The sequence below is a fragment of the Oreochromis niloticus genome, linkage group LG7, assembly GCF_001858045.2.
Source record: "Oreochromis niloticus isolate F11D_XX linkage group LG7, O_niloticus_UMD_NMBU, whole genome shotgun sequence".
Taxonomy (NCBI): Eukaryota; Metazoa; Chordata; class Actinopteri; order Cichliformes; family Cichlidae; genus Oreochromis; species Oreochromis niloticus.
This window is the reverse complement of record NC_031972.2, coordinates 9244140-9259139: the sequence shown is the minus strand read 5'-3', so window position 1 is coordinate 9259139 and position 15000 is coordinate 9244140. Positions and strand designations below refer to the sequence as shown.

At 42.8% G+C, this 15000-nt stretch overlaps 1 protein-coding gene across 1 annotated transcript in view; it reads right to left on the bottom strand.

The window, feature by feature from the left end:
- The window catches only part of grk3 (G protein-coupled receptor kinase 3), a 66266-nt gene that overhangs the window by 1200 nt on the left and 50066 nt on the right, over window positions 1–15000 (bottom strand). The window contains exons 15-21 of the mRNA XM_003439481.5: window positions 12090–12190; window positions 11206–11272; window positions 9993–10088; window positions 5378–5540; window positions 5155–5291; window positions 2703–2816; window positions 1–2612 (exon numbers count right to left, since the gene is read on the bottom strand). The exon at window positions 1–2612 is cut by the window's left edge and continues 1200 nt beyond it. Coding sequence (XP_003439529.1) covers window positions 2451–2612; window positions 2703–2816; window positions 5155–5291; window positions 5378–5540; window positions 9993–10088; window positions 11206–11272; window positions 12090–12190 — 840 coding nt within the window. The 3' untranslated portion in view covers window positions 1–2450. The remainder of the gene's footprint in view (window positions 2613–2702; window positions 2817–5154; window positions 5292–5377; window positions 5541–9992; window positions 10089–11205; window positions 11273–12089; window positions 12191–15000) is intronic.

The following is a 15000-nucleotide window of genomic DNA, read 5'->3' as shown; positions in this document are numbered from 1 at the left end:
TTCTCTCTAAGACGATAACATCTGCCCCTGACTGGTAAAGGCTCCAAAGAAAAAGAATCACAGAGCACCCTAAACAAACCCTTTTTCCAACTCGAGTCACACATCACAGCTCTGGAAATGCATGGACATCACAGATGAGGACACTGTACTGGATGGAAAAGAAAACCCCTGAAGTAAACTGCTTTCTCTCCTCTGCTGCAAGCTACTCTGGACTGCCACCGTGCCACCCTTGCATTGAACCCTGGTGAGGTTCCCCACCAAACTGTAAAAAGTCCAATAATTTAGACAAACCCATACACCTCATCTGAACTGTGTCACATTCAGGAAAAAAAATCATAACACGGTGAGAAGACAGTTGAAAAGTCCACCCTGAAACACTGCAGTAGGTCCGCAGACAATGCTCGTGAACACAGTTTTCTTTAAGCTCAGCTATGGTCCTACTTGAGGAAAGGAGACAGATGGCAGTGAGGGGGATCAGAACACTGTACTGGCTACAGATTGAGCATACATCTAAAGACCAGTGGTTTGGCTCACTTGTTGTGCTCATCTGTGTCCTCTGCCGTGATGGATCTGATGTAGTGCAGCAGCTCTCTGACAGCAGACACATTTGGCCCAAATCCGGGCTGATTCTAGGACTCAGTTACAGCTCTGGCAGTGGCTGTGCGGCCAAGCTGTGGGCAAAAAGCCACGAGCCAGGCTGGACATGAGTGGAATAAGGGCCCGATGTGAACCAAAGGCCATGACAAACTTCACATCGGGCCCACCTGTAGCTGAGACTGAATGTGAGAAAACTGAGGGCTGCCGCACTTCAGCTAAGTGTTCGGTGCAGTCCAGGCTGAGCCTGTAGACTCATCATCGTGTGGAGTTTCTCAAAGACAAATGCGCTTGCATTCCCTGGGTGTAACCTCAACATGAGGCCTGGTGGTAAATCTGACAGGAGCCTGCTCAGGCTCAGAGCAGGCTCAGTACTTTACTGCACATCTAAAGAAAATAAGTCACAGATCATTCTGTTCTCGTTTATTCTGAACCTGCATTTATCTGCTCTCTGGAGAAATGTAGGCTAACACCAACGGGATAAAATGTGAACATTTCAACCACTTAAAAACCAAAAAAAGAAAAAAAGCCTGAAATAGCATGAACATGAAAGCTCATGTAGAAGATCTATGCATCTAACTGGGGTATTTGAGGGTGGATTTTTCCTTTAATCAGCTTCAGCTTATTGTCTTCATCCTCCTCCCTGCACACAGTCTGCCCACAACAGCTGACTGCTCCAAGCTGTTGCCCTGCATGGACAATGTGTGAGCGGGAACAGACTGCTGATTCTTGTGCTTTGCCTGGGAACAGGTTCTTACATTCTGATCTACTCATACTGACACAGTCCAACTGAGGTAATGCAGCTCTGTGAGTGAGCCCCCAGCACCTCCTCTTGCCACCTCCGAAAGACTCCGCACCAACAAAATCTTGTAAAGGCAGACAGAGGAGTTGCGATAAAGCTAACAAACTGAAGTAAAACAGCGATGCGCAGACAAAAGGGAGCTTATATTGTCTTTATAGTCTTTGCCTCCCTCCTGCTCCTCTATAGTTACAGTGTTGTCCATGGTTACCAATACATGTGCACCAATCTTCATGGCTGCCATAGCAACCAGCTGCTGTTTGTCAGCCAATGGAATCTCAGTCTCTGTGGCGACTAGAGCCAATGTGAAGCTTCCTGTACCTGCGCTGGAATGATCGACAGCCTTCCACACATACACTGTGAGGGTCCGGAAGGTTGGGATGGTGCGCCATCTGCCAGCAGAGCGGATCCTCCTGGGCGCTCAGGTGACTCAAGTAAAATATTAATGTTGGCACTTTTTGCACTTCAGTAACAGTGGGAGGAATGTTTCAGAGGGATGGATGAGGACAACCAGCCTTTGTTTTCTACATTCTGTGGTAGCCTGGTCTCTTCTGGACCTGAGCATCAGCTCTGTGGAGGAGTCCATCAGGCTGCTGAGAGCACACAGAGTGGGAGGACACTTCCTGATTAATGTGATTTCAACAGCGAGGTGTGTGGTGTGGGAGGTGGTTGAGGAGGGGCAAACAGAGAGAGGAGCAGCCGTTAGTCCTTGTAAAGTTCATGCGGGGATTCTTCAAATGTCCAATGGTTCAAAATCCTTTCTTCCTCTTACTGACTGGCAGGGTCCCAGAACACACACACATTTAAAAAAAAAAAAAATCAAAAAAATCAAAAAAAAATAAATCACTATATCGCTCTCGATTGGTCGTCATTGTGTGTGCGCCATCAGCACCGTGCGCACGCACACACACACACACTCTGAGGTGATGTGGGCAGGTGTCTTGCAGCTGATGAGGGGGTGGGAGGTGGGATGCAGTGTGTGTGTGTGTGTGTGTCTGTCTGTCTGTCTGTTAATGTGAGTGCATGTGTTTTTATGTATATGCGTGCTCTTGTGTATTCACAGGCCGTTGCTATTGCGGTGTGTGAGGGGGGGCTTGGAAAGCTCCACTACTCCAGCACGGCCTTTCCCGATGACTTTAGGAGCGCGACGCAGAAGTTTCTGGGCCTCTGTGAACGCCTCAGTCAGCTCTTTCTTCCACTGCACAAACTCTGGGTCACTCTGCGCACAAACACACACAAAAAAAAGACATCAGCTTGTTTCATTCATCTCTTTTACAGCACTAAAGCATACAACAGTCAGAGGACGTACTTCACACTGCAGCACAAACTGTTTCCCTCCTTTGATGCGCAGCAGGATACACTTCTTGTCTTTAATCTGCGTTTCTTCCACGGTTACGATCTGCTCCATCGTCAGCAGGTTTTGCTGCAAAGATAATTGAGTGATCACAAAGTGTTCAGATGGATTTCACCAACAAGACTTCTGGCTCTGGCTCACAGCTGCTGCAGAGATGTACACATTACCCCTAAAGCACTAAAAAGCAGTGACACACAGGATTTCAGGGTGTGTGAGGACAGTCACGGAGGAACTCGTGATGAAGAAGAGTAATGGAGAATTTAGACTTCTGTGTTAAATTTCTGCTGTGCTGCACCGACTACACGTCAATGTATCACAGCCGCAGCTAGTGTGACTGCCCTGTTCTGTGCCATTGAGTAGGGCTGGGTATTGTCACTGATTTCTATAATCGATTCGATTCCGATTCACAAGGTCCTGATTCGATTTGATTCAATTCAATTTGGATTCACACAGTCAGAAATATTATAATTCTAATCATTTATCAGTACATATCCATATTTTTATATCTATGCATAAAAACAAAGCTGACACTTGTGAGACTTCATCAGAGTGTAAGCATCACAGCAGATGTCTTTGTGCCAAACTAAATGAGGATAAAACACACAATGGTAGACTGGTGCGTAATAAGTAAGTGAATAATGCAGAAAACTAAGATTTGAGATGTTTTTAAAGTACACTTAGGGGGGGAGAGAGAGACAGAGAGAGAGAGAGAGCTGTGCAGGAAGTGTGATTTTATCATGGTGGAAACAAAACGGCAAAAGTAAGAGGGAATTCATGACTATGTTTATCAAATGTGAAGCATAGTTTGGATCTTCTTTTGCTACTGGTTCAGTGAATTTTGGTCAGAGAGTGAAAAAACCTGCAGCATCAGAATCTGTGAGATGTCGCCTTCAGCCCCGACGGCGTGTCCGTGTATGTGTTGGGCGAATGAGCGACACAGAGTGTTTACATCTTTGTGCGGAATCTGCTCTCATTTGCTGTTTTATCTGTTTGGTGGTTGTTGAAACTGTTTTGTGAGCTTTAACCTAAGATTCTGGCGATACTGGCAAGATATATTTATGTTTAAAAATCGATTCAGGATTTACTGAATCGATATTGCATTATTCAAGCTAAAATTAATTTGAATTGGAAAATCGATTTTTAAAAAAAAAATCCACACCTACCATCAAGTCCTCCTAACCATTACGAACTACTTTTTCCCCCACAATTTTTAAGTGAGGCAACAAACAATAGTCTCAATGCAAGGACTTACAAATGTCTGCAGATTCCTGGAGGGAGACCGCTGCAACTACCAAAATGGGTGTGTTAGATAAACATGTTCGCCTCTGAAAAAAATCTCAGCATAACAAATAGAGAGCATCCAGGAGGGGAAAAGTCCCAGGACCATGTGTTTCTACCAGGTGGCTCTGTGTATAAAACACCGAGATACGACCACATGGTAATTAACATGTAAAACACACCAGTGTAAGCACAAATAGTGGGGTTTTTTTTCTTTTGTTTGTTTGTTTGTTTGTTTGTTTTTTAAGTCTCTCAGACAGAGCCTAGCTGGGTTTTCCCTTCAGTTTTGATGAAAGTATAGTACAGTGCACACATTACACTTTCACACAAGCAGTGTACTTCATGGAAACACTAACACAATCAAGACTGTGCAAGTTCTCTTTCACTTGTGTTGTTAGGCTAATAGCTGCAGTCTGAGATGGTCTGAGGCCTGCAGTGAGCTTTATTGTCAGACTGTGGCAGCGAGCTACTCTTGCTTGTGCTTTTGGTGGTCCGTCGGCCGTGGAGGAGAGCAAACAAACAAAGAGCTGAAGTGAAGCTGAGTGTTAAACACTGCAGCTACACTCTGTGCATTTAATGCTTTATTTTCTTTTCTTTAGGTCTTTTCAAATTTTTTTCTTATTCTCCTGTTCCCAGTGACCTCTCCTGTTGCTTCCTGCCCACTTGTAAACCAACACCGAGCAGACATTTCCATAATCTGCTTCCAGTGACGTGCAGTCCAGACCGTGGAGAAATGCATGGGAGCAGGTTTGGGGTGGGTGGCGCACCCAGAATTGTGCACGTGGACGGACACATTTGCAGTACCATAAAACCAGATCGACAAAGAGTAAAAACTGAAGTTGACTGACTACCAACTTTCAAGCAGGGAGGCAGACTACAGCTCTAAACAGTGGGGGTGCTGAGGACACAGCAGGGACCTGAGCCCGGTGGTAACACTCACCCCGTCTCTCTGCTTTTTCAGAGGTTTTAGCCACCTCTCCTTCAGGGTGGAATGAGCACAGACACAGACAGACAGACAGACACACTGACCAAAACATAAACAAGCTGAAAGCCCTCAGTCCATGATAGGCGGTCACATGACGTACAAACGTGCAGTGAATTTAAAGTGTATGCTGTGAGGCAGACTTACCCGAGTGTCGCCCTCTCCCCTCCACTCCACACGGTTGGGGAACAGATAGAAGTATCGGCGCTGCCACTGAGTGAGGAACGGGTTCCCGAGCTTCAGCATGTAGCCATGCATAATGCAGTCCTTCCCCAAGGCATAGTCTGCACAAAGGGACACACAGTCAGGAGGTGTGGTGACAGGATATCTGTACTGGGCTGTGTGTGGATTTGCCTGTTATTATCATTACCCTCCTCGTGGCCCAGCTGCTTGTTCTTAGCCCTCTTGCGGGCCTCATTCTTATCGGTGTCCAAGTTGACAGCTTCGTAGACTGTCTCTGCCACCTCCTGCTGCCAGCGCTCTGAGATGACCAGAGGAAAGTTCTTGTAGAGCTCCTGGTCACTGTCCAGCAGCTAGATCACACACACAAACACACGCACAAACACAGACAGAGTGTGCAGCATGTTTAGTGATACATAAGCTCTATAAGTGACAAATTCCTACAGTGGCCTTGAGGTGCAAAACATCGAATCAAAAAAACATAAGATTTCAGTTTTAAAGGAAAGGTAGCGATGCTTGATGATGTTTGAAGCTGATGTTAAAATATGCCCTTATGATTTCAGCCTTCTGTCGAGTTGACGGCGTCCAGTAGTAAAGTTGCCTTTGTTTTTTGCCCTCTAACAAGGTAGAGCGAGTCATCCATATGTAGCAATAATACACAATTCCTGTTTGCTCCTCTTAAAACTGCAGCTACAGTCCGTTCGTGATCAGAATCCTTTAATAATCCCTAAGGAAATTATGTGGTTACACTTGCGCCAAGAGAATAGCAGTAACAGACTGAGCTAAATTAAATAATACAATATATTGCAAAGTTTACAAAATACAAGAAATAGCTCTAATAAAAGTACAGATGATGGCGCCTGGTCAAGTTTGTACAACAGTAGCAATGCAAATGACGAGTTTTAGGCTTCTACTCATGTTTACATGAACTGCAGCCATCTTAGGCTGTGAAGTCAATTCTTCTTTGACTCTCCAAGTTGGAAATCTACTCAGGATTTCAGACTTTCCTCTTCAAATGGAAGAGCAGCACAGAAAGAGGAAATGACACTGACCTGTCACCAGAGACAGACTCGACCCTGTGAAACATCCACTCACAGGAAAAAACAATGACCCAAACACTGGCCCTAAATGCTGTTGCCTTTTCTGACATTGTGTTGTGTTTTACAGCACATGCTCACCGTAAGCTAAGCCCTATTCTGTCTCAGAGTATTGTGCTTTAAATCTTGTTCTCCTGCTCTTAGGCATCTGAGGCCTAGCTTTCTGTGTAATCTTATTTAGGACCCCCCCCCCAAAAACAACAAAAAAAGAAACAACAGCTTTCCAAAATGCTCAAACAGTCCTTCCAGTTCACTGTTCTTTGCAGCAACATCTGGAAACATTACATCATCGATAGTAAAATCTCCCACCTACTGCCACATGTCCAATGCCAAACAGGTGTCTTAAATCTGCTGGGATCTGACATTTTCTTCTTTGTTTTTTTTTACTAAAATGAAGTCTTTAAAAATGGATTTCTTACTTATCTACATTCTGCTGGCAGATCATTTGATACACAGGCAATACTAAGCAGTCTAATATAAATGGCCTGCAATAAATCCTACCATGTTGGAGATCCTGCAGGCTTAAGTCTGTACAACTGTATTGTGTTACAGAATATCTCTAACCTATTTAAATCAATCATACTGCAGTAATCTATCTGCTCACACCAGGGTGGACTGGGGCTGTACACCTTCCTTGGTGTGTTAATGCTCCAACTTTTACTCTCCGGCAGTTGTGTTGAATATTAGTCCCCCGTTAATGACCAGCTCCATCTGGGGAAATACAAACAAACACTCCTGTGTTTCATTTCTGCACGCTGGAGCAACAGAGAACAAATAAATGTTAACTGCAGCAACATTAATGTTAATGAAAGAGGAAACTGCTGCTGCAGAGCAACCAGGAGACTGGCACTAACGTTATACAGCAGCTTTCTATAAACCCTTCCTACAAACTCGCTTCCTCTATGCGCTTTCTTCCACCACAATCTGAATTCATGGTTGAGAGATCACTGCACATCTTTTTCACCTTCCACTCCTGAGATACGGTGATGAATTATGGCTAGAAACGTGCTTTTGCACAACATCACAAGTTGACAGACACTCAACACAAAATATAATGGCTTGGACATTTGTGAAAAAAAGCGATAATTAATGTGCTTGTTAAGTAAGATTCTCCTTGACCTTTAACCCTGGCACACAAAAATCTAATTAGTTCATGTCCAAGTTACCACCAGAGTCGAGGCTTATTTAAGTATGCTTTAATAAGTATACTTAAATAAGCCTCCATAAGACAGAGTATTCTAAGCCTGCATGTTTAAAAACCTGCAGCTGCAAGCAGGCTGGCGTGTCTGACACAAATCAGGAAGCAGAGATGTCACTGAGCTGTATCAAGTGGCTAATTTATTTAAACCTCTCAGGCTGCAGCCCTGCTGTGAACATGCACTACAGCTCTTGGGAATTTCATTTCCTGGAAAAATATTTAGTAATTTTAGTAACAAACTTCATTCTGATCAGCTCTTCTTTGCCCTGGTGAACTTCCCACATTACAGAAAAATACAGCTGCTGTCCGACTCTCTCTGCACCACACTCTGTATGACTAGAAACCAGCACATCGCTGAACACAGCAGCCCACTGCACTCATGGTGTCACATCTCTGGTAATCTAACATGAAGGGAATTGAAACATAAACATCATGGGACAAAGAACATCTAATGTCTGTGAGATTATGGTTGAAAGCCTACCTAGCTTAACAAATAAAGCCATGTTTTCCACAGATTTATCACATGTCTGTGTGTTAAAGGAAGAACACGTGTGCAAAATTTATAAAGCACTCCTCTGCAAACATTTTAATAAACAAGTACATGTGACAAACAGCATATTGTGACGTCAGTCGTTGTTTGGTTCTGCTGTTTGGGTGCAGTGGCACAAGGTTTTCATTGCAGAATTAGGACTACTGTCACAAAATGTAATCTAACAAAGTGAAGCTGAAGCTGCTCTGAGTACAGGGTGTAACATGTAACGTGTGGATGGCTGATAAACTGTGACTGCGCTTTAAGAACAGCAGCAAGTGGATTATCCACTAATAACGCAATTACTGAAATGGAAAAAAAACAAAAACAAAATAAAAGCCAGTGGGTAGGACACACTGAAGCTGTCTGATTTCTCAAACTTTTTATCTGATTTAGTGCTCAGATGAGATAAAATAATTACTGTGGGTGATTTTAACATTCATGTAGATGCTAAAAATGACAGCCTCAACACAGCATTTAATCTGTTAGTAGACTCAATTGGCTTTTCTCAAAATGTAAAAGAACCCACCCACCACTTTAATCACACTCTAGATCTTGTTTTAACAAGTGGCATAGAAAATGAACATTTAACAGCGTTTCCTGAAAATCCTCACTTGTCTGATGATTTCCTAATAACATTTAGATTTACAATAATTGATTAGACAGCAGTGGGAAGTAGATTTCATCACAGTAAATGTCTTTCTGAAAATGCTGTAAATTTAAGAATTTAATTCATGTGCTGTTATCAACTTCAATGCCCTGTACCGACACAGAGCAGAGCAGCTACCTGAACACTACTCCAACAGATGTCAATTATCTTGTTAATAATTTTACCTCCTCACTATATGAGTGAGTATGACTCTGAATACTGTAGCTCCTGTGAAAAATAGAGCCTCAAATGACTCCCTGGGATAACACTCAAACATGCACCCTAAAAGAAGATAACTCGTAAGCTGGAGAGAAAAATACTTTGCTGCTTTATAAAAAAAAAAAAGTCCTCTGTGAAGCTTGAACATCTTACTATTGAACACTGATTGAAGAAAATAAGAAATTCAGATAAAACTGAGGTTATTGTACTCAGCCCTAAAATTCCTAGAAATGTGTTATCTAACCAGATTCTTACTCTGGATGGCATTACCTTGGCCTCCAGTAATACTGTGAGGAACCTTGGATTCATTTTTGACCAGGATATGCTCTTCAATGAACATATTAAGCAAATATATAGGACTGCTTTCTTCCATTTGCCTAATATCTCTAATGTCTCTAGAAATATCCTGTCTCAGTTCATGCATTTATTATTTCTAGGCTGGATTACTGTAATTCGTTATTATCAGGATGTCCTAAAAACTCCCTGAGAAGCACTTCACTCTCACACTGCAGGCTAACTTGTGGTTCCTAGAGTATTTAAAAGTAGAACTGAAGGCAGAGCCTTCAGTTTTCAGGCCCCTCTTCTATGGAACCAGCTTCCAGTTTGGATTCGGGAGACAGACACTATCGCTACTTTTAAAATTAGGCATAAAACCTTCCTTTTGGCTGGATCAGGTGACCGTTAAACTTCCCTTAGTTATGCTGCAATAAGTGTAGGCTGCTGGGGTATTCCCATGGTGCATTGAGTATTTCTTCTTCAGTCACCTTTCTCACTCACTAACAGACCCCTCTGCATAGAATCATTACTTGTTATTAATCTCTGTCTCCCTTCTCTCTCCCCAACCGGTTGCAGCAGATGGCCGCCCCTCCCTGAGCCGGGTTCTGCTGGAGATTTCTTCCTGTTAAATGGGAGTTTTTCCTTCCCACTGTTGCCAAAGTGCTTGCTCATAGGGAGTCATATAATTGCTGGGTTTTTCTCTGTATGTATTATTGCAGGGTCTACCTTACAATATAAAATGCCTTGAGGTGACTGTTGTTGTGATTCTGCGCTATATAAATAAAACTGAATTGAATTGAAATAAACAGAGGAGATGGAAGTGTAGTATTGTTTTACCTTGATGCCCTTGGTGTCCTCTTCATCAAAAGACCCAATGTCAAAAGCATCTGCAGCGTTCACCTCTCCCCTTGGAGGGATTAGAGGAGGAGAGTACTGGACAGAGGAAGAGGGGGAGAACAGACACATGGATTTCAGAATATGAGGCAAAACGAGAAACGAATGACAGGACCAAAAAAGTAAAACAGGAGTATTAGCAAAGCAACAGTCCTGTAGCTGTGCTTCCCTCAAGGTAACCATAGCAACAGTAATTGGCATGGACTAATGTAGTCCCATTCAGAGTACAGCCAACCATTAGTTTACCTGATTGAAGGCAAAACTCCAAGATTTTAAGTGGCTTTCAGTTTGAATTATATATTAACCCTAACAAAGACTCTGCTCTTTGACCCTAAGTCAAAGGGTCACTAAGAATCACTAAGGCCTGTACAAATCCAGCTCAACGGCAGGCTGATTTGAAAGCCTACCCAGTGAAGTTAGCACTACCTGCTAATTGCTTACTCTAAGTAAACATTGGCCGAGCAATGGATGCCATCAAGTCATAGTTTTTTAGTGAACAGATGGCAAAAGCAGAACAACAATTAATGTGGCCAGTTATAGTATGTGACAAAAACTTTGGCTAATAAGTTTGTGGCCTTGGAGACAATATCGCTTGTCAACAGGTGAGGCGAGTAAAACCTGCTGTAAGGCTAAGCCCCACTTTCTGCTGTGAATGAAATAATTACTATAGAGATGTGAGGCTGATAGACAGAAACAGACATCACAGACTCATTACTATGGCAAGAATCAGCTAGACTCTTCTGCTGTTGAAGAACTTCACAAAACTCATTAATTTATCGCACAAATAGTTGTGCCTCATCTGATACTGAGTATCAGTATCAGACTTGTGGATATAATGACATATTCAAAGTGGGCTCAACTTATCAGTTTTTTTTTCTTTGCTAATCATGACAGCAACAATTATAAATGTATATAACCAGCAGCTACTGCAGCTTTCTCTCAGCATAGCTCTGAAGACCTGCTGATGACCTCCCCTGCATTATAGCTATAATAGTATAGGTCAGAGCTGGAAGACTCTGTTATCGCTGTCTGATCAAACACTGTAAATTAATTAGCTTCATCATGGAAACCAGACTTGGATTATAAGCTTCCAGGCAAGAAATCCTGAGAGAACAAAGAATAAAGCTGATTCACAACAGAAGTGAACCTCACTTACCTTCTGGAGGTAAACTTGCTGCCAGTCAATGCCTTTGAAAAACTGATGCTCCTTCACTTCAGAGGCTCTGCGTGTGCGCGCGCACACACACACACACACACACACACACACACACACACACACACACACACAAAAGATGATTTCTCAAAACGGTGTTACTTCTCATATCCACACTAGGTGGCAGTGTTTGCCATATTACAGCCCTCTGTAAAAACGCACACAATCCTGCCATTTAACCCCAAGCAGACAGTGATCCATCCCTCGGCTTTAATTATAAGCTGATGCAAAATGACAGCAATGATGAAATTAGTTATGAACACAGCTTCAATTAGTCCACTTCATGTCCACCACCATTTGTCTCCAGTGGACTGCAAACTACACCACCCAGTGTTATGAGACTTAATGATCACATTTAGCAAAATTTGTCAAACTGATGAATTCATCTGCATGCCTGTGTATGTAAACGCTGATACATGACAGAGGTTAATGTGAAATTTAGCCTGTGTGTGTGTGTGTGTGTGTGTGTGTGTGTGTGTGTGTGTGTGTGTGTGTGTGTGTGTGTGTGTTGTGTGTAGACATATTTATGAGGACAGAAAATTGGAATGCTGCTGTACTTGTGGGGACCAACAGTCACTTATGGGGACAAAGTGCCCATCCCCACGAGTTTGAAGGCCTTTTTGAGGCTCAAAATGTGGTTTTAGTGTCAGGGTTACAATTAGTTTATGGTAAGGTTTAGGCTAAGGGTTAGGCATTCATTTTTGGCTGGGGTAAGCGGCTAGGGAAAGCATTATGTCAATTAGAGGTCCTCACTAAAATATGAAAACAAGTGTATGTGTACACAAGTGTGTGCATACACAAGTGCGTGCGGTGCGTGCATATCATACCCACGGCCCTGGCAGCCGAGCCTCTTGGATACATCTCTCTGCAGCAGCCCCTCCAGAAGATCTTTGAGCTCTGCAGTGAAAGAGTCTGGCAGCTCCACATTCTGCGGGTGAAACAAAGAGGAAGGAAAGAAGGAAGGGAGGAAGGGAAGAGGAGGGAATGAGAATGAGATGTTTGAACCGAGTAATGAACTTTGCAGTGAACACTTTCCTTAAAACTAAAATAACATCCAAACTCCTCTCTTTAAAGACAGGCTTAGATAGCTGTCATAATAGCAACAAACTCAGGGCCAGCACCTCTGCATCTATGAAGGACAGAGTACAAGTATATAGAATGCTCAGAGTAATTGGTCAGCCAATACATATCAATAAGGCATTATGAAAAGAAGTTTAATATTTATTGATTCTGTCATTATTCTGTGGGTTCAGCAGATTAGGAGGTTACTCAGTGAACAGGGAAAAATGGCTGCTTTCTGAAGCAGTACCTTTTCCCCTCACTGATCTTACTGATTTAATATTTTTGTTTCACATTTGTACTGATTACATGTTCAGCTGATGACTGGTAAAGAGCTGAAAGACATAAGGTTTCTTTGAAAAGAGTAAATAAAAATGGAATAAGCGCATATACCACTACAGCTGAGGCCACTAAAAACCAAAGTTAAAAATCAGTCACCAAAATAACGTCTGTTATGGTCCACCTTTACAAACTTATCATAAATTGTGATTTGTGGAATCTGTTCCAGAACTTCACAAAGAAAAGATAATAACTAAATGATGGCTACTTCAAATTCTGCCCTTTTCCCCCCAAGAGCTTACCAGCAGATGGACCTGGATGTTTGAGCTGGCAGAGACTTGTTACCAGATAAAACTAATAAATTAAAAAAACAATCTAGGCAGTAGGAGTATACTCAGTAGTGACCCCCTGAGGCTCGGTCTGCTCCAAGAAACAAAGCAAGCATTTTTTGCGTGCAGGGCAAATGTGTTAACAACTACATCAGCAATTATACAGCTGTGGTCAGAAATGTGCATCTACTCTTTTAATACGTGCTGCTGATAATCCTGCAGTGTCTTAACTACATGTACATCGGCACTGGTTGTGTCAATTTGGTTAAACTATGGACTAATGGCTCTGTACTACCCTATAATTAAAAATCATCATAAATGACCTTTCAAGAACTTTAGGCAGTTACAGTTGTTAGAAGAGTATTTATAAAACAATCTACTGATGTGAATACTAAAAGGCTACATTCACAATATTTGTAATAGCTGTATCAGTTGATGTTTAGCACTAGACAAAGTTCAGCTTGAAATGAGACCTGCAGACGAGTTGGTGTCTTTTGCTCCAAGAATGTCTTCCAGCTTTAGCTTTTGGGACTCTACACATGAAACGCGTCCCTGCAGGTTCTGCCCCCCAAAAGGTGAAAAAACAGAACCGAGCAGCATCCAGGAAGTGTGGCATGTGGTTATACCTCACTCTTTCTGCCCACAGTATAGCACAGCCAGACGTGTCTTCCCTTAAAACCCAACTCAAATTTGAAGTTTTATTTTTAACCACCCTTCATTTCCTCTAAAAGTCTGGAAAGCTCCATGACTCAACTGTCCTTCTTCTTCTTCTAGTCTCATCTGAAGGCAGAGAGTAACTCATACTCTCTTTGCCCTTCACCGGACAGACAGGGTTGATAAATGGAGTAAGTCAACAGCCGTTTTAGCACCTGCCCAGTTCTCTTCATACAGTCCTCTGTTACAACCCAAGTCAGCCTCCACCCTTGGATTTTTCTACTCAGCTGCTTCATGAAGGTGTTTCAGAGTTCAGACATGCCATCTACTGAGATCTGCTCCATTCATCTCTTCCTGTCTTGGCTGCTCAGCTCTCAGCCTTTTCACTGCGCTCTCCATCCTTCATGTTTATGTAATGAAACCATTCATCACGTTTAATAAACACTGGGGCATATAGAGCAGTATTTTTAGTCTGTTCACGGATGAATCGCAATCCTCCTCTCCCAGCCCCTTTCTGAAACACAGATACACACCCAGACAAGGATTAAGGGGATAAAACCAGATTAAGTGGCTGGATTAAAATCCTAATCTGGATTTATTATGATATGAAAGATCATACTTTCACTGTTTAGCAGGCATGCTCAGTGTATGTGAGGGATGGAGCACCGTCACAACTCAACTGTTTCATGTCCTGACAAAACACAAACAGAGCCAGATCTCTGGCTCCACTCCCCTGTGATGGACAGCTGCTGCAGCTGGCAGGCAGAGAGATGAGTGCCAGGCTGTGGTGAACATTCACATTGTGCTTTGTCACGATGAACCTGCCTGCTCTCTAACATGACATATCGCCTTTTCACAAGTCTGGCGTGGATGTGAGGAGGGTAAAGCAGATATGTCGTGGGTGGGCTCAGCAGACACCATCCATCCCACACGCTCAGCATCAAAAATGCTCTGAGAGACACTCAGAGTAGAGTCCAGTCCTTCTAAGCTACTTTGTGTAATAATAGTTAATTGTGCAACGTTGCCTCATCAACCCCATCTAGCAAACCTTAAAGATGCTTGGTGCAGTTTCCCAGTGCAGAGTTGAACTTTCACCACCAGGGGGCAGTGTATTACCAGTGGGTGTGTCATACTGTTTCTGGATGTGTGCTGTTGTGCTTTTACCCTTTTGTTTTCCTCAAAGGCTTTGTTAAGGACAGTTTCATAGACCCACAATGCAAACGTGGTATTACACTTAAATCCATCCCAGCCCTACTTCAACTCAGTTGCAATCTCTTCAATACATCACATCAACATTTTGGCCAAAATGGTGTCAGCAGTTTCTTCATTCTGCTTCAGTGCAGTACTGAAGGTACAATAAGAGCCCTTTTCCACTAGTACCTGGTACCAAGTACTTTTTCAATACCCGCTCGGCCCA